The following is a 19665-nucleotide window of genomic DNA, read 5'->3' on the forward strand; positions in this document are numbered from 1 at the left end:
TATAAGAAAGTCAAATTAAATTTTATGATCGTTTGAAATCAAATTTTTACAACATTGGATATTCACTCGATTTCTCATGTAGCGATTTCATATTTTGTTGTAATTCAAAAAACGAATAACTGCAGATACATGAAAATTTTACTGAATGTTTATATAAGCATTTCCTATACACCATACAATTTTGAAAATATTTTGACTCTTTTTGAGCTGTTTACGGACATTTTCAGTTTTCAATTTTTTTAGTTTTTTTTTCTATAAATATCAATAAAGTTTTATCTGTTGGGCCAAAAAGTGTATAAATTTAATACAAAGCTCCTGATATATTGTTACAATTTCAGTTGAAAAATATTAAAAATACATAGGCACAATTTTTTTTTATAAGCATTTAAAGATCAAATGTTGACAAAATTTATCAAATTTTAATTTTAAAAATTATTTTGTAGTTAAAAATTTATAAAATGTTCAATTTTTGTATCTAAGAATTGAAAATTTAAAACAAGATTCCAAGTAAGTAATTAATTCTGTTACCAAAAAATCTAAAAAATACATTTACACAGTTTATTTTTATTAAGTACAAATTTGGACGAAATTACATATTAAAAACCTAGGATAACTATTTTAGTTATTTTGTTGTGATTGTATAATATTATTCGTGGGTACTTGAAACTTCTAAAGTATACTATTATATATCTATGATAGTACCACGGTTTTTTGCTTGATGTAGGTATATCGTGTTATAAGTACCTATTAGATATTATGATATGATTAATTTGGAATTTATTATAGGTACATTTTTTTTTAATACCATAAACTATATTATAATATTATGTCTTATACCTAGACTGACATACCATCTCCGCTCAGAATCGTTTTTCTTAAACAATAATATTATATCATTGAATTCAAATTTAATACCATCCATTATACAGTGACCCACTTGTAACCTACTGTACAGCAGAGCGAAATCCACTTACCCACCTTTTTTAATTTTTGATATTTCACATACCCTTATTTTATTCGAAAATGAACATATCGAAAAATCGTCCACTATGAGACCTAAATAATGTTCTTACCTTAAAGTTTGATAAATAGGTTGATTCACTCTAGTATCAAAACTAACAGCTCACTATTGATAATAGTAAACGACAATTTCCTATGTCGTGCGTGTGTAAGACAGAAACAACACACGCGGGTGTAGCGTCCTCTTATAACTTATAAGGGTCCGTATTACAATAGTTAAACTAATGTTAAACCGCGGAATTCGACTGGTAAAATTTAAACTATGGTTGTAAAACGGGCCCTAAGTGTCTAAGTCGGTTATAATAAACAAAGTATATAATAATTACTATTTAATTTATAGCTATTATTCAATATTAGATAGGAAAATTGATAAAATATTTACTTCTGTCATACTATTTATTAGGTAAGACTCAATACTTAATAAAAACTTGAAAAACATCGTTCAGGTGTATAGCAGTTGATACAAGAAAAGTACGAAATATTTTCAAGAGTTCATGAATATTTGGATAAACCTCTTTATCACAATCATCTAAAGCATGTAACCCAGAGGTGAATACAATGTTTTCAGTCACTAAAAATAAACCCATGCCCTATGGTAAATCTACTGTCTTCATGGTAATTTTGTTTTATTTACCGACTATTTATCGGGTTTATTATAAACACTCATGCATGAAAAATAATTCGCAGAGAATTCAAAAATATAGTGTACCATACCACCATAAAGATATATGTTTTTATTTTCCGATATTTACGCCACGAAAGACTAGTGGCGTATAGACGTATAGTACCTATATCAAAGCGGACAAATTACCACGGCTAGAAAATTTAGAAAACAGATATAGGTACCTACTTAAAACTTAAAAGTAGTATCATATTGAGAAATACAGAAAATAAGTAAACTTAATTTTACAAAAAAAAAAGGTCAAGGGGGGATCTATCCCCCATATCCCCCCGTAAATACGCCACTGTTGCGATTGCGCACATCGATCACCTAATTGAGCGACTTGTCGCTATATCGGCAACAAAATCATACGCTGTAGCTACATGCCTACATCCATAGACCATACTACCATAGTATATTATGATCTAAGGGTTTAAGATATCTTAAACCGTGGGTAGTCACAGATTTATATATACAGTAGACGCCGCTTATAAGACTCACTTTGGGACCAGCACAAAGTGAGTCTTATAACCGAATGAATCTTATAGGCGAAGTGGGAAAAAAAATTAAAAAAACTACATATTTTGCTTCAATTGTAATACTTTAACACATATTAGTCATATTACCTACATAATATTACATACTTATTATTGAATAAATTTAATAATCCTGATAAGAAAAAAAACTAAAATTATAATTACATGGTATAAAAATATTATAAAAATTATACATAAATAAAAAAATATTATTTATTATTTATTTTGAAAAAAATTTTTAATTTTGGTTTGTTTTTTATTTTGTTCCAATATTCCAAAAATATACTGTTCGTATTCGTATTGTACATTGAAATTAGTACCACGGTGATGGACAGCTTGAATAACGATAATCATTGCGATAAATGTGAACTTGTATCTGCGATAAAAATTATTATACGTTTTAAGGTACCAACAGAAACTAGAAATAATCAACACGAATATTATTTAATTTTTCAATACCAATTTATTTCTAAATTATAACCAAAAAAGTTTATTTTCTACTATTTGTTTTACGAAATTTGAGTCTTATAACCGAAGTGTTGAGTCTTATAACCGATTTTTTTTTAATGTATTAGGATACGCCTGGACCGTTCCAGACGATTTTGAGTCTAATAAGCGAGTGAGTGACTCTTATAAACGGCGTCTACTGTAGTACAGTATAGTATAGTTTAGTACACGGTTTAAGATATATCTTAACCGTGGTTTAGTATAATAGATGTCTGTGTGGGTAGTAGACACGATTTAAGATTGTACTATCTTAAATCGCGGTAGTAGATAATGTAAATCACGGTCTTAGATCTATCTTATCTAAAAAGGCTTCCTCCGGTTAAAGTTAACCGGCGGAATTCTGCCGGTAATAAAATCTGTTATCATCCGGTTAGCGTTAACCGACACTTGTCTTTACTGGACATTGTAAAAACGGCCTATTCTAAGACCGTGATGTAAATAGTTGATAATAGATAATGTCATCACAATGATTAATAGTAATTTCAAAAATTAAAATATAAATTGTAGGTAAATTTAAATAAATATAAAGTTGTCAGTTGTATTTTTTTTTTAATGACAAACATTTAGTTTATTCAAAATTAATTACAACTTCTCACTAACCAAGTAAGATCTTAATTCATGATCAAAAATCATTTATTTCATTATTTGTACCAGTAACTATAAATTAGGTAGGTACCTTAGCATAGAACAATGCCTTAGTTTATAGTTGAAAATCGATTTTATTTTATTAGAATACTTGGACAACCAAAATTGTTACTTATCACTTGATCACTTGTTGCCTGAGACGTGGGAATTTTTTGGTCGTTTAAATGATTCGAATAATTTGAATTAGATTAATCTAGTGATTCAGTAATTTCAGTTGTTTCGGTCAGGCATCTAAAATTGTTCTTAAAATCAGGTGAATCTATTTTCTTTTGAATCAGTGACAGATTAATTAATTATGAAGCCAATAGTAAAACCAAGGTGAATTTAATGGATTTTATAAATCCACCTTGAGAAAAACCATAGACCATAATATTATGAGAGTTGATTGTACGTTTGTAACTTATACACTAAGGCTGGTTCTTACGACCTCCGGTTAAAGTTAACCGACACTTAACCGGCGGAATTCTGCCGGTAATAAAATCTGTTATCATCCGGTTAGCGTTAACCGACATTTTACCGGACATTGTAAGAACGGCCCTAAAAAACTTCTTTACTATTTTTATGAAAATTTCAAATTTTTTTAAGAAATGTCTGTATTTATATCATAAATTAAGTTAGTTCATAATATTTACTAGTATTCTGGTTAATGTAGGTATCTATCGTGTTACCATACATACTAAAGACACAGAATTCTGTGCTAAAAATTTGAATTTGAATTTGGTTTCAGTCAGTGATACTAATCCGTGTCTACAACAAAGAACAGTTTTATTCAAAATCGTCAAGAGATCTAAAGATCGATTTAACTAAATAATTTCTGAAAATTATTCGTTTATTTTGATTCATTTAGTCACGACCAGGTACTTGTTGGCTATTTTGCTGTTATCATATAAGTAGTTTTGTACTCTTGTAAAAGCACTAAATAGCTACAAAACTGTTAAAACTGGTAACAATAATGTCCAATTTCTTGTACTTTTCATAATGATCACCTATTTTTTATGAAACAAGTATTTTTTGTATTTCATGGATTTATTTGGTATGTACAGTCATTTTTTAACAGTACTTAAGTACAATTTTTAAACACCTGTCAATACACTCTAGTCTTCTGAAATCTATTTTAAATTATAATCTAAGATCAATATTTATGGTAACAATACTTGTAGTTAAAAAGTGTTCAATGTAACTTGTTAATACTATATTTTTATTATTTTTCATCTCAACTGTTAATTTTTCTGTACATTTTAGTTGTAAATTTGTTATCACTTGTTTTATAAATATCCAACAATACTTTCCAACTAAAATTTATCAAAAGAGCGATCACAAATATTTGACTTAAAAATATTTTAGTTTTACAAGCGTTACATTATATTTTACTATTTTATTTAATCTATTATCTATTATAGTATGAATGACAATTTAGAAAATGAAGAATTGACTGTATTGAAATTTGTCCAAGACTTTTTTAATAGCTATGACAAAAACCGTCACATACTCCACACATTGTTCCCAGAAGATGGTACATTTGTTGTGCTTGGCAACCGTATGGTAGGCCATTCATCAATTCAACAAGCTATGTTAACAATGGCTACAACAACTCATCAACTCTTCAGCATTGACATTAATAGTCTCGACATGCGAATGCCAGAAAAAGTATCAATGTATCAAGTATTATGTGCAGGTGATGTCGAGTTTGGAAGTGATGCACAAATACACGGATTTACTGCTACTCTTTTAGTATATTTTCAGAGGCCCAACGTTTTGAATGTTGTATCGTTTGATGAACGATGTCAATGGCCTAAATTGTCCTAGTGTTTAAATTAATGCATATTTAAAATACCAAAAAAAACAAAAATGTTTTTTATTTCTTAATATTACATATTTACAGTCTAAATAGCTATTTTGTTTTATGAAGAAAAAAAATGAACGATTGTAAATTTGTAAATGAAAAAAATGTAGAATGTATAGAATAATGTACATATGTAAGTACTGACAATTCAACTTATTCCACTACATATATTATGAATTATAATTTATAATAATAAATGTTTGACTTTATATATAACAACAAAACATGTTTACTTTCTAATATTGAGAATATTTATTTACAAATTTATAACTTATAAGCTTAATGCTTATATTATATCCATTAATATACCATGCATCTTAATTTGTGGACTGTGGTTGACACTCAGTATACGACCCATATGATGATGGCATTTAAGGCGGGAATTTTCCGCCAGGAACGCTATGAAGGCAGATTACTTAAATAGTTTTAATATGTAGTGTATCAAAACTTTAGGAATGAATGTTGTTTACTTCTCAAAGATTTTAGAACAAATTGAGCATGAATAAGATGGTTCGTGGAATTATAGATTTTAAGATATTATATTATTAAATATTAATAATTATGATTAATTCAATATAGACGAGACTATCATAATATTATTATATAAACACTGATAAAAAAAAAATAAATAATAAAATTTTGGTACTACAATCACTGAACTAAAAACATGGAATGCGTATTATAATATATAGTTCTCATATAATATATATATAAAACTGTATTTATAACGACCCAGACAATTATAGAAATGCCCGTTTATTTGCCATTCAGTCATGAATCACGTCATTGTCATAGAAGATGACAAAATAGTGAATAATGAAAATAGATATTAATATATAGTATTTGTATTTGTAATCTAGTTGGTTGACCATTATAATATTTAAATATTTAAATATTATATCCTAGTCAGAGGTATTTAAGGTGTTAATAGTACCAAATTATTGTTGTATTATTATTTGTATTTTATTGTTATAAGATTTCAAAATGCAGAGATAAGTTTGGAAATAGTTAGGCGTGCATTATGAAACCGACCATGGTCAGCTGTTACAGGCATTATATTGTAATTTATTTTTTTGTTTTATTTATTTATTTAGTAGGCAAGACTTAGAAAACGAAGAGTCTATTGTACAATTTGTTTAAGACTTTTTTGAAATCTTAGACAAAAATCGTCATATACTACACACTTTGTTGTCTGAAGATGGTACATATTGTATTGTGCTTGGCAACCATATGTCTGGTCATTCAGAAATTCAACAAGCTTTGTCAACAATGGCTACATCAACTCATCAACTCTTCAGAATTGACATTACAAGTCTCGACATACAATTACTTGAAAGTCAAAATATTTTGAGTGTTATGTAGGGTGATGTTGAGATTGGGAGCTATTCATAAACATACGGATTTACTGCAACACTATTAGTACATTTTCTAAGGTTGGGCACTGTTTTGAATATTGTATCGTTTAATGAACAATGTCTTTGGCCTAAATTGTCCTAATGTTTTAATAAACAAATTTATAAAATACAAACAAATTATTTTTATTTTATAGTATTACACTTGAAATGACTATTTTGTCTTATTAAAAAAAAAAATGAATGATTATAAATAAAAATAGTTTTGAGGATAGAATTATGTATGTACAGACAATTTAATTTTTTCCACTACATATTATATAATAATAAATGTTTTACAACAACAAAACATTTTTACTTTCTTATATACATTGAGAATATTTAATTACAAAACTAATAAGATTTATATTGAGTTTAAAATATGTAAACACTTATGAAAACACACAATGAATATTTCATATTATATAGAATGGAAGATGAATCACAGATAATATTACATGAGTGAAACACAGCATTGTAAAATTAATAATTATGTATTTTAACATCTGTTCTACATAAAAATTATTATGAATTAATCATATATATTTTCATTAAAAATATGAGTATGTTCTAGATCTGGATCCATACACAGTTTAATTACCACAATTAATGGTGTATTCTTAAAGCAATACATTCAATAGTGTTAATCAGAATATTAATAATATACAATAGAAATAACAATAAATTATGGTTAACAATACACAACTCATTTATGTTGACAAAAGAAAAGACTTCTATTTAATAAAACATATAGTTTAAATTACACATTTTTAACTTCTTGTTATTGGAATAAATCAACTTTTTATTAAAGTTAACTTTTTTTAAATTCATAATACAATTTAAATTCAAAATGACTTTGAACTTTTTTCTGGTACTCATACAAATAATAATAAAATTAAAATAATACCTAATAAAAAAAATACATAAATGTAATTAATAAAATAATTAAAAAAACTTATTTTCTTCTAAAAACATTTTTGAAAAAAACTAATTTATAAATATAATGTACAATGGAAATTAGTTTCATAATAAGTGAACAAAAATATGGGTCCAACATTTTCAATTCATGTAATTATATTAAATTATAAACCATTTTACTTAATGTGACTTTCTACTTTGTTATTTAGTTATTTAACAACTAATATTTCAACAAAGGTTACTTAATTAACACGTATTACAACAAAAATAAATTTAATATTTATTAACAAGATATTTAGAACATAACATATAATTGAGATTTTTGTAGAATTAATTTAAGTATGAAACACAATGTTACAAATATCTATATAATTCACAAAAATTGAAAATATACCCAAACTTTGTTTAACGATTTAGAAGTTTTCAATATGGCGTAACATTTATTTGTACAATACTTCTATTCACATAAAAAAAAAAACAGATAGTAAATCATTATATAAGAATAATTAATTTTGTTTTTAGATCACAGCACTTACTCGTTGTTCACGAAAAATAAAATATACACTTATGAATAAATGGAAAAGTTTGACACAAGTTGGGGAACTTAATTGATTAAAAATAGAAATATTATTTTTTGTTTTGACTAAGAGTAGGAATTTTTTTCAATATCGATTTAATTTGAGAAATTTTAAATCTAAAATAGTAATAATAAGATGATATAAGGGCCATTCAACATACTATATGTTTATAGATGAATACAAAATGTAATAAAAATAAAAAAATAGCTTAACATAAATGCTATACATAAAATAGTTTCTGTAAATTATTTAGTCATGGTAAAATAATAAGTTTATTATAATAAACTATGATGAATAGTTAAAAAAAAATACATTTTCACTAAGCAACTATATTATACATACAAATATAAAAAAATTAAATCAAAATTAACAAGATGATTAAAAAGTTGGCAATTAAAAAGAAATAAACTCACTCGTTTAGTATAATAAAATTAATTTGTGTCAATTAACATTATAAATGAAATTCTAAAGAAGTATCAATAAAGAACAGAAGTACAAAATAACCACAACTCTGATCGGAGTACAGTCTTTACGTTTAACAAACGTTTTTCTTTTTTACAAGGCTACTAAAAAAAAATAATAATAGTAATTAGAAAAATAAAATAACAATGATATAGCACCAACTAACCAACATATAATGGAAAAAATATAATACAAAACAACAAGTTATACAAAAGTAACAGCCTTTGGGATAACTTAAGTATTTTATCAAGTCTTAAATAATAAAATACCACTCATAACTATATGTTTAAAAAATACAAAAAAAAAAATGCATTATCAAGTAAAATTAATGTACTATGTTCAAACCATAATTGGATCCTCATCGCTATCCAATGTGTTATTATTCGAACGTTTAGATTTTTTCGTAGTATTTTTTAGTTTAGCTTTGCGACTACTACTAAGTGTATCTAGAAACAATCAAGAACAAAATATAGTATTATAAATAGATATTTTTTTTTGTTTTGATGATGGTATAGATTGTGACAGTCTGTACTGGATAAATACTAAATTGTGATTATTTGTAATATTATTTATTTTTCCATCATATAGTGACATTAATATGAATATAATAACTATGATTGGTATGAAATATATAATAATCAAAGTATATCGTAAAAAGTTTAGAAAATTAAAAAACTTACTTGTGTCAACATCGTCTAAACTTCCATCATCAGTTGATAAAAGATCATCATCTGAATTTGTGCGTCGTAAGCTTGGTAAATTAGAGGTCAAAAAGTCTTTCTCTTTCTTGATTTCTTGAATTTGTCCAACCAGCATTTCTTCTTCTTCATCCATTTTACTGGGTCCTTCAGTTGGTCCATACACCTAAAACATTAGATAGTTTAATTTTTTAACAACTCTAGAAATTTAATAATGTACATACTTTTGAAATACGTAAAGAAGACAACCGATGCGTGGCTGTATGATGTGCAGTATCTAATGTATCAATGTCAGCTAATGTTGATTTGATTTTATCCATTTGATGGCTAATTATAGAACTGATGCAAAGAGTCTGTTGTTCAATGTCCCTAAGTGATTCTTGTGCAGGAACTAATTTATTTGTTCTTAATACACATGGCGCAAACACTATAGCCAATGAACTAGCATTCATGCGGTTCACATTTTCATGTAATGCAACCCTGAAAAAAGAATTGTGTCAAAATAAAATGAAGAAAAATGTTAGCTTAAAATAAGTACCTAGCAAGATGAAAAACGAGTCTCTCCATTAAATCATAGTTGACTTTTGGTAATTTTTTTAAAATGTTAAATAATGTTGAAACACGATCTTCTGATAGGCTAGCAGCACGAATAAAATCATCATAACAATCAAATGTTAATAATGGTTCTGGCATGTCACGTAAAAATGACTTCAGTACACTGGCCAGCACATGAACCTGTTGCACATAGTTAAATATATTATTGAAACTAAAAATTCACATTAATGTATACCGAATGAACAATATGTATTTGTTAAATAATGTGGGTACTAGGTAGCATAGAAATATAGAATACAAAACACTCTTGATTTAAATTTAAAATATGGCTAAAAGCTGGACTAGTTTTTTTTATTATTATTAAGTTAACTAACTTACCTGATATTTTTCAAATTCAATTTTGCTTACGTCATTGTTATCAATGAGTTCTTTAAGTTCATTTACGCGTGTTGTAAGCTGCAACAGGTACATAAAAATCATCCGTAATGAACAAATTATTTGTTTTTATTTATACATTAATTATTTAAACTTAATAAAACATATAACTGAATATTTGTAATAAAACTAACCCCAGGTTTACGGTAAATGCCTTCTGTGTACATTCCATACATTTCAATAATAGTTATAAGACATTCAACGACAGCTGGAACTTTACCCATGCTTAAATCTAATTCACCTAAAGGACGTCCAAAAACTTTTCCTTTAACAACGCAAATCCCCTTTGACTGCATGTTTGCAGTAGAAGAATTCATGTCTTTTAAACACTCTAGATTTGCACGAGTATAACATTTTTTATGACATGTCAATTTACAATCTAAAAGAAATTAAAAATTAAAATTATATAGCTGTAAAAAAATGTTTTTAATTGTTTTAAAAATACCAAAGTTATACTCACTTCGACACACCAAACTTCTTTCAATTGGCCACAAAAAGAATGAAGTGCAAACTTCACAAGCTGTAGGAATGTTTATCATACTCATTTGTAACACGTGTCCACCATGGATAATGTGGTCTTCAGATTTCTGTTTTTTCTGTTTTTTACGTTTTGTTTTACTGGGCTTTTCTGTTTCAACTCGATTTTGACTCATAAACTCATTCATAAATCCACGAAACGCATTAACACAAAGAGTCACTGGAAAATCATCTTGAATTTTCTCATTACCACATACTGTTTCAATCACCTAAATAAAAAAATATTTTTAACATAAGTATGTGTGCAAAAATTAAAAAATACAATATCTTACATGTAAGAAGTTGGCAATTAGATCTTTATATTTAATATTGAGCACTTGACCGTTTCCTTGTTTGTTAGCAACACTATAAGTTGCAATAAGATTTTCCTTAAACTCACGTAATGCTTGTTTAAATATTCTATCAACTTGGGATGGTTTTTTAACTTCTTCTCGTTCGATTTTGTATAGCTGAAATATGATCAAAATATAAAAATGAAATTAATATTACCAACCTATTGATTTGAATAATTTGATGTTATAATTTTGTAATTTTATTGGAATATGTAAAAACAAAAAGGGGACAGTTTTATTTAAATATATTATTTTATAGGATTTACATGGGTTATTGTAGTGGGTATGCTTGTGTTATATTATATTTGAAAACAGCCATAAATATCAAATTAAAAAAAGGTGGGTAAGTGGATTTCGCTCTGCTGTACAGTAGGTTACAAGTGGGTCACTGTATAATGGATAGTATTAAATTTAAATTCAATGATATAATATCACTGTATAAGAAAAACGATTCTGAGCGGAGACGGTTTGTCAGTCTAGATATAAGACATAATATTATACATTTATATCTATGGTATAAAAAAAATTTACCTATAATAGATACCTATCATAATTTCCAAATTAATCATATATCACATTATCTATTAGATACTTATTACGTGTTATACTAAAAAACCGTGATACTATCATAGATATATAATAGTATACTTTATAAGTTTCAAGTACCTACCCACGAATAGTATTATACAATCACAACAAAATAACTAAAATAGTTATCCTAGGTTTTTAATATGTAATTTCGTCCAAATTTGTACTTAAAATGACTATAAAAATAAACTGCGTAAATGTATTTTTTAGATTTTTTGGTAACAGAATTAAATATTTACGTGGAATCTTGTTTTAAATTTTCAATCCTTAGATATAAAAGTTGAACATTTTGTAATTTTTTTAACTACAAAATAATTATTCAATTTTAAATTTGATAAATGTTGTCAAGATTTTAACTTCAAATGCTTATAAAAAAAATGTGTGCCTATGTATTTTTAATATTTTTCAACTGCTATTGTAACAATATATCAGGGGCCTTTTATTAATTAGAAAAAATTTAAAAAATTGAAAAATGACAATGTCCGTAAGCAGCTCAAAAAGAGTTAAGTTATTTTCTAATTTTTTATCGTGTATAGAAAATTCTAATATAAACATTCAGTGAAATTTTCAAGTATTTACAGTCATTCGTTTTTAATTACAATAAAATAAGAAAATCGTTACGTAAGAAATCGAGTGAATATCAAATGTTGTAAAAATATGAATTTCAAACGCTCATAAAAATTTAATTTGAGTTTCTTATCAGGGGCGGCTCCAGAGCCTTGGTTAGGGGGGGGGGGCAAGTTATAATTTCACAAAATCTTATAACAAAAAGAAAACAAACATTTTTACAACACAAATTCAAGTCGTCTATTTTTATTCCATTTACCCAGCAGGTACATCGTATACACCGTCATACCTCTATGGCCCATATATTCCATATGACAATATTATAATAATTTAATATGCATTTATTTTAACAATATATATTTTTATAAATACGGATGTTGGGGTGGGGGTGGGGTTGCGGAAGAAAAATTTTTACGAATTATTAACTCAAAATAATTTGCTAATTTTCGTGATTTTTACATATTTTGTCAATTTTTGAACTTTAAATGCTAATAAAAAAAAACTGTGACTAAGGATTTTTAATATTTTTCAAATCTCATTGTAACAATATAGTAGGAGCCTTGTATTAAATTTTCAAGTATTTTTACTCAACAAATAAAGTTTTATTGACATTCATAGAAAAAAAAAACTTATTAAATTGGAAACTGAAATTGTCCGTAAACAGCTCAAAACAAATCAAAATATTTTGAAAATTTTATCATGAATAGAAAATGGAAATATAAACAACCAGTGAAAATTGCATGTATCTACAGTCATTCTTATTAAAGTTACACCAAAAAACCAAAATCAATTTTCTCGAAAACAGATTTTGCGTAAAAATTCTCATTTTTCCTTAATTTTTCTTTTGTTTTTCACTGCGCTTTTGAAAACTATTGGAAAAATTTTACTTTTGACCCCCCAAAATACCAACTAGATTCACTTTCCTATCAGAAAAGGTACTGTTGAAGAAAATCCAAGCACTTTTACTTTCCTATAAGGTGATGACAGACACAAAAAAAAAAAAAATTAAAAAAAAAACACACATCATTGTAAAATCAATACATTCATCGTTCCACTAAGAATCTAAGACACACATCATTGTAAAATCAATACATTCGTCATTCCACTCAGAATCTAAAAAAACAAGTTTAAGCAGGACTAAGTTAAAATTCATACTTGTTTAAGCTTCTTACTTTCTTCAACACATTTTGTAATATTTGTTCTCTTTAGAGAAATTTTAAATTTTAAATTAATTAAATTAATAGATTTTTAATAACTAATAACAAGATACAAACTTAAAAATTAATACAAATTTGAACATTATAAAGTTCAAGTATACAGAAGTTATAATTTATTATGTATCCTATTGTGACCTACAAGTGAAGATCAATAATGACTATTATTAAATAGTGACCTACCTAATACCTTACTACCAATATTTAATAAAACAAAAAAATATATTGATATTATAAAAAACAATCGTTAAACATTGAACTTTATATTAGCTGTGCATTTGTAAGATGCACGGATATGACTGACATCCTCTTAGCTCTCAAGTTTCCAATATTGTCAAAATTCAGGAGTCAATCAAAAGACCTTAATAAAAAATCCGTGTCTAGTATCATATTATGATATTTTTTAACTGTAACATCAGAATAAAAAATGTTCAAACTTTCATTGAGTAGGTCAGGGATGAATACAGGCCTAGAGATTTTCACTATGGGCCCTAACTATTGATGGCCCCAAGGCACAGTTGGGTACTAAGTTTGGTATTCGTGAGTCGTGTAGTATGCTACCTAACGCTACTTCGCTGGTAAAGTATGTTTTCTACCATAAAATGCAACCTACCAAAAAACTTTACAGGTTTTTACCATATTTTACCTGCTGATTATTTATTAATAACAATTTATTAAGAGGACACCCACATGTGTTGTCTTTATCTTAGAATTGTACAACACATCAAAGACCGTTTTGCGCGGGACAATTTAACTCCCACTTATTACCAAAATTCAACAACACACAGGGAAGAACTTTATCTGTGTCGTGGAGTTTTCATTTTTCAAACAAAAAATTCAAATTATACATAGTTAACTCATATTTTCCATCTCAAAATAATGGACTAAAAAAAGTATAAAATACCGGTGGGATTCAAGGGGGGCCCATGCCAAGTAACGGTTGAACTAATTAGTAATTGTTGAAAAAGTATTGAAAAATATATTAATATAATACTCAAATTATCGTTTTAAACTTATAAGTCAATATCAACGTGGTGTTGAATAGTATGAAAAGGTTCAAGGTATAATATTATCAAAATATAATAAGTTTCTGAGATTATTATTTTTTGAATTACATCAAAATAACTAGAATTGCTATTTTATGTTAAAATTATATCAAATTTCATCAAAATCGATATTAGAATTGGGTGATTGTGTGACATAAACGTAGCACGCTACTCGATGTTTTATACATCGAAGAATATTTATGATTTATAAATATGTATAAAGGTCCCCCACACACTGCAATGATGGCGTTAAATTCTATTGTCTTGGCTTTACCGCTACGGTGAGCGGTGAAATGTGTCCTGCAGCAGTTTTATAGTTTTCGTGGCTCGGCACTTTAAACCTAAGTATGAAATTTAAGTATAACTTGTCATTATTATAATTATTCAAATTTTGAATTCGTAGTTGCAGTTTTTATTTTTATGGAACATTTTTCCAAATTATTAAAAAATACGAGAATACGGAGGATTTTATAATTTTTTTACTACTAACTCCTAAGTATCAACTAAATACAATTTTTTAGAAACAGTGTTGAATATTGAGGCTAATTTTCTGTTTAAAACCCTTACATTAGCCATAACAAATACAAAAGGAGAAAAATAGGCAACAACTCTACTGTACAGTTAGTACACAGTATTATAGGCACAACTAGGGTTACAATTCTGGGAGGGGCTAACAAAACTATTTATTTAAAATGACCCGTAGGGGGTTAGATCTAAATCAATAAGGGATAATTTTTTTTTGGGGGGGGGGGGGGCGAAGCCCTCCCAGCTGCGCCAATGCACAGTATAGGTATAGAGTGTATACTTTGTCGTTAATGAGTAGTAAGTCATGTTATGTATGTGTTAAATTGGGATTCAATGATAAATAATTCCATACGAATAATGAACGAAAAAAGACTGTCAGCCTATACTACAGAATATATATATTATTAGAAAATTGTTTCATGATACGTTTTTTAATATTGAAATTAAAGCGCAATTTATTTCACCAAATTTTTTTAAATTCCGAAAACATTATATTACTTATTAATATTTAATTATTATTATTAATTTTTGAGTCAATAAATAACCGTAGAACGGTGTGAAATGTGAATAGGTTTGTGGTATAAATAGATAATAGATTCAAATTAATCTGAATATAATGAAAATGTCATTACGTAAAAAAAATAAAATGTAATAATATTCGTCAAAGTTTCAACTTCCTATGAATAATATTTTTGAATTTCAACAAAATAATAAAAGTGGTTAATATACTTCGTTTAGACATCTAATTCAAATTTGAATTTAAAATGTATATAAAAAAAACTCTGTTTATATGTTAGAATTTAAATTTTATTAGCAGATTTTTTCAAAACATCATTTAATTGTTACTAATCATTTGGTGTGGTGGCTGAGGCACTAAATCAACTATTAAGTTGATTTTTTTGAGACACCCGTCCCCCCCTCTGATCAGGTCAACGAATCAGCCGATTTTTCTATCATATTCAGCATGCTCAATTATATAAATATATAATATACTAGCTGATTCTGTGCACTTCGCTGCCCATTAAAAATGCCAACTTTATATGAATAATATGTTTAATTTTATAATATAGCGGTTATCATAACAACAATTTTAAAACAATGGCAGCCAATAAGTATTATTATAATAGCTTTAAAACCCATGGTAACCATGGCAACCACAGGACCACACACAAACAGACAAACATTTTATCTCCTGCCGCGGTTAGGTTGCCATGGTAACATGGAGACACACACGGACGGAAATCTCAAAATAATTTATAAATGGTTGCCACAGTAATATGGACACACGCACAGACACACACAGACATACATTTATTTTTATACAAATAGATTAGCTATAAAAATGTCAAGGAAGCTAAATAGGTGAGGTAAAACCGACAGTAGCTCCTAAAAAATCTACAAGCTCTTTATCAAGTAAAATTTTTTTATCAATATGTATAAATTATGAATGTAAAAAAAAAATATTTAACAACAATTTTAAGTAGATATCTACAGTCATTGTTTTTGTATTGCAACAAAATAAGAAAATCGTTTGATAGAAGATATTTAATTTTGAAAATACTAGAAATTATACATTTTGACCCCTCGAAAGTCAAAAATAACAACTAGATCCAATTTGCTATCCAAAACCATCCTTAGTTGAAGATCGAAGAATTTTTTCTTCTATAAATCATGTATAGGTACATAAAAATACGCATTGTAAAATCAATCAATCGCTCAGCTCAGAATTCATAATACTTATTATTGTTTGATAAATTTTACGCTTCACTTAGGTACTATCTAATATACATCATTCTGCAAGTAAAAATACTAAAAAGAAAATTTAGGCTTAGCCTAAATAGCTTGTAAAACTATAAATGATACGCTCTTGAGTATAATAAAAAAAAAAACATTCTAAAAAATAGTTTATTACTAAAATTATTAGGCAACTGAGTGAAAGTAGGCCACACATAAAACTTGAAAATTACATCCTAGGTTACGTCGACTAGAAAAACTTTATCAATGCCAAACTTTAAAAATTATTTTGATAAAATACTTTAAGCATATTTTAATAGTAAACTTAGGTATTTAGACATATTAATATAATAGTTTTTGTGTAAAATCAATTAAGAGGACGTGATACCCACATGTGTTGTCTCCGTCTTACAAGTGCGCATCTAACATAGAAAATTGAACGCTCAGCAGAACACGTGTAAGACCATTATCTAGGCAACCTTTTAATACATTTTAATTTTAAAGCGAACTATGAGTATTTAAAAGATGTAAACGGAATTTACAATTTATTTTAAAATACTCATAACTCGCTTTAAATAATAATATTAAGCCCACGAGGTTGCCTAAATTCAACTAGTTTAAATAAATTAAGGGCTTAAAAAATTAACTATTTTTACTACGAAAACGGATGCCAAACATTTGAACTTTGAACATAAAACATTTAATTATTTACGAAAACCGATAGGAATATTATATGATAAAAATCAATATCTAAAGGAGAATACACGCGAACTAACCCTTTAGGATATTTTAAAATAACTATAATTATGTTTTGTATATAGGGTGATTCTTAACCTAATAATTTAATAAAACAATATAATATTAGAATTGTTTGGAATTGGTACATAGTACATACTAAACTTAATATTTCAATCGTTAACTCGGTAGAGCACTCACATGGCCACATCAGTCAGCAATTTTTCAGAAAATTCTTGATTTTATTTTTGAAAAAATAACAACCTTCTATGAAGGTACATTTTATAATTATTTTGCATAATTAACAGTTTGATTAGTTTTATGACTATTTGTGATACATCAAACGAGTAGATAACTTTTTTTGGGGGACCATAGATTATATTATATTAACTTGGGAGGGGTATCAAATAGCAAAAACCAATTATTATTACTTAATATTGAATAACTTATATTCATAGGTACAGTTAATGCTCCATGTCTAATGTCCCATGGAGTTTAAAAAGGTCCCTTTTTTAACGAGATTATACATTTATATTATATTTATGATATTTTATAAATAAATTGTGAATATTTTGAATGTAAGCATATAATTTACGAATAAAACAATCTAGGTCGTCGAATGATGGAAGGGGAAGCATAATTATCGGTCAAAAAGTTGAGGGTTATCGTTACTAGAAAAAACTGGCAGCACGGTAGTATATCAACAGTCAAAATACTTCTCATTCCTTGACCGCAAGTTGCCTTGGTTAAACTATTTTTCAAAGTAATACAATTTATCAACAGAAATAAGTGCGGCAATATATTTTTGTATAATGTCAGATACTTCTACCATGGGATTATTTATGATATCAAATCCAGTGTTCGAATGTTATGCATTTTACGGAAGCATTCTTATTTTAAAAATGATAATGATGTCTTTTCTAACAGCACTTCAGCGTTTTCGAAAAAAAGTAAGATTTATTTACGTTTTTTTTTTTAGATATAGGTAAGTGTTTATATTCAATACTTCAATTTAATTATTTTAAATAAGTGTAAAAATAAAACATATTCAAATGTATACAACTTAAATTTCTGGTTTTTTCCTTTATAAATAGTAAATAAATAGAAAAGAAAGGATTAATACTTTACATTGGCGCAAATAGGGAGGGGGGTTGGGAGTGAGTCCCGCCAATTAATTTTTAGTTGCCACCAACTATCTACAAATTAATATTTATATATATTGTAAAATAAGAAAGTATCCATTTCTTATTTTACACCTAATGGTCTGAACACTCAAAACTCATCATCATATCAAAAAAGATTTTTTTTTCAGTTTTTACCCACGACGCCGCGGGAATTGCTTTCGCATTACTTCCGCGACGTCGCCATAAAATCAAAAATGATCTAATTTTATTGAAACTTACTGATTGATAAAATATATGAATATAAAAACGCGATAAGGATTTTGGAAATCTGTTTAGATTCTCAATTTTATGTTTTATATAGATCCTATTAACATTGTTTAACATATTCCGACTTACACTTACCAACATTTTAGGTTCTGAGTGGAACGACGAATGTATTGATTTTACAATGATGTGTGTTTTTTTTTTTTTTTTTTTTTTTTTTTTTTATTTTTTGTGTCTGTCATCACCTTTTAGGACAGTAAAAGTGCTTGGATTTTCTACAACAGTACCTTTTCTGATAGGAAAATGAATTTAGTTGGTACTTTGGGAAGTCAAAAGTAAAATTTTTACAATAGTTTTCAAGAGCGCCGTGAAAAACAAAAGAAAAATTAAGGAAACACGGGAATTTTTACGAAAAATCTGTTTTCGAGAAAATTGATTTTGGTTTTTGGTGTAACTTTAAAAAGAATGACTGTAGATACATGCAATTTTCACTGGTTGTTTATATTTCCATTTTCTATTCATGATAAAATTTTCAAAATATTTTGATTTGTTTTGAGCTGTTTACGGACAATTTCAGTTTCCAATCTAATTAGTTTTTATTTCTATGAATGTCAATAAAACATTATTTGTTGAGTAAAAATACTTGAAAATTTAATGCAAGGCTCCTACTATATTGTTACAATGACATTTGAAAAATATTAAAAATCCTTATGTCACAGTTTTTTTTAATTAGCATTTAAAGTTCAAAAA

General features: G+C 27.0%; 3 protein-coding genes across 10 annotated transcripts in view; 2 read left to right on the plus strand and 1 right to left on the minus strand.

Annotated features, from left to right (window-relative positions):
* Positions 1-3090: 3090 nt before the first annotated feature.
* On the plus strand, positions 3091-5436 carry LOC100163726. 4 transcript variants are annotated; one of them, XM_003241497.4, is made up of 3 exons: positions 3285-3327; positions 4097-4226; positions 4770-5436. In XM_003241497.4, exon 3 carries the CDS (start codon positions 4771-4773, stop codon positions 5173-5175), a length of 405 nt encoding a protein of 134 aa, XP_003241545.1. In that variant the 5' UTR covers positions 3285-3327; positions 4097-4226; position 4770; the 3' UTR covers positions 5176-5436. The 4 variants fall into 4 exon arrangements, with proteins under 4 accessions (XP_001946464.1, XP_003241544.1, XP_003241545.1 ...); XM_001946429.5 differs by lacking the exon at positions 4097-4226 and having other exon boundaries at positions 3091-3392; XM_003241496.4 differs by lacking the exon at positions 4097-4226 and having other exon boundaries at positions 3253-3327.
* Positions 5437-8465: 3029 nt separating this feature from the next.
* The window catches only part of LOC100166437 (myosin 9), a 32077-nt gene continuing 20877 nt past the window's right edge, over positions 8466-19665 (minus strand). For all 5 annotated transcript variants that reach the window (XM_008180403.3, XM_016800898.2, XM_003241498.4 and 2 more), the window contains 8 exons: positions 11059-11235; positions 10710-10995; positions 10384-10628; positions 10193-10270; positions 9798-9994; positions 9484-9739; positions 9242-9425; positions 8466-9007 (listed from right to left, as the gene is read on the minus strand). In XM_008180403.3, coding sequence (XP_008178625.1) covers positions 8901-9007; positions 9242-9425; positions 9484-9739; positions 9798-9994; positions 10193-10270; positions 10384-10628; positions 10710-10995; positions 11059-11235 — 1530 coding nt within the window. In that variant the 3' untranslated portion in view covers positions 8466-8900. The remainder of the gene's footprint in view (positions 9008-9241; positions 9426-9483; positions 9740-9797; positions 9995-10192; positions 10271-10383; positions 10629-10709; positions 10996-11058; positions 11236-19665) is intronic.
* Positions 18252-19665, plus strand: part of LOC100165764 (microsomal glutathione S-transferase 1-like) — a 7047-nt gene continuing 5633 nt past the window's right edge. Inside the window, exon 1 of the mRNA NM_001246098.2 lies at positions 18252-18477. Within this exon, the coding sequence (NP_001233027.1) occupies positions 18340-18477 (138 nt within the window). The 5' untranslated portion in view covers positions 18252-18339. The remainder of the gene's footprint in view (positions 18478-19665) is intronic.

This window comes from Acyrthosiphon pisum, chromosome A1 (genome assembly GCF_005508785.2).
Source record: "Acyrthosiphon pisum isolate AL4f chromosome A1, pea_aphid_22Mar2018_4r6ur, whole genome shotgun sequence".
Taxonomy (NCBI): domain Eukaryota; kingdom Metazoa; phylum Arthropoda; class Insecta; order Hemiptera; family Aphididae; genus Acyrthosiphon; species Acyrthosiphon pisum.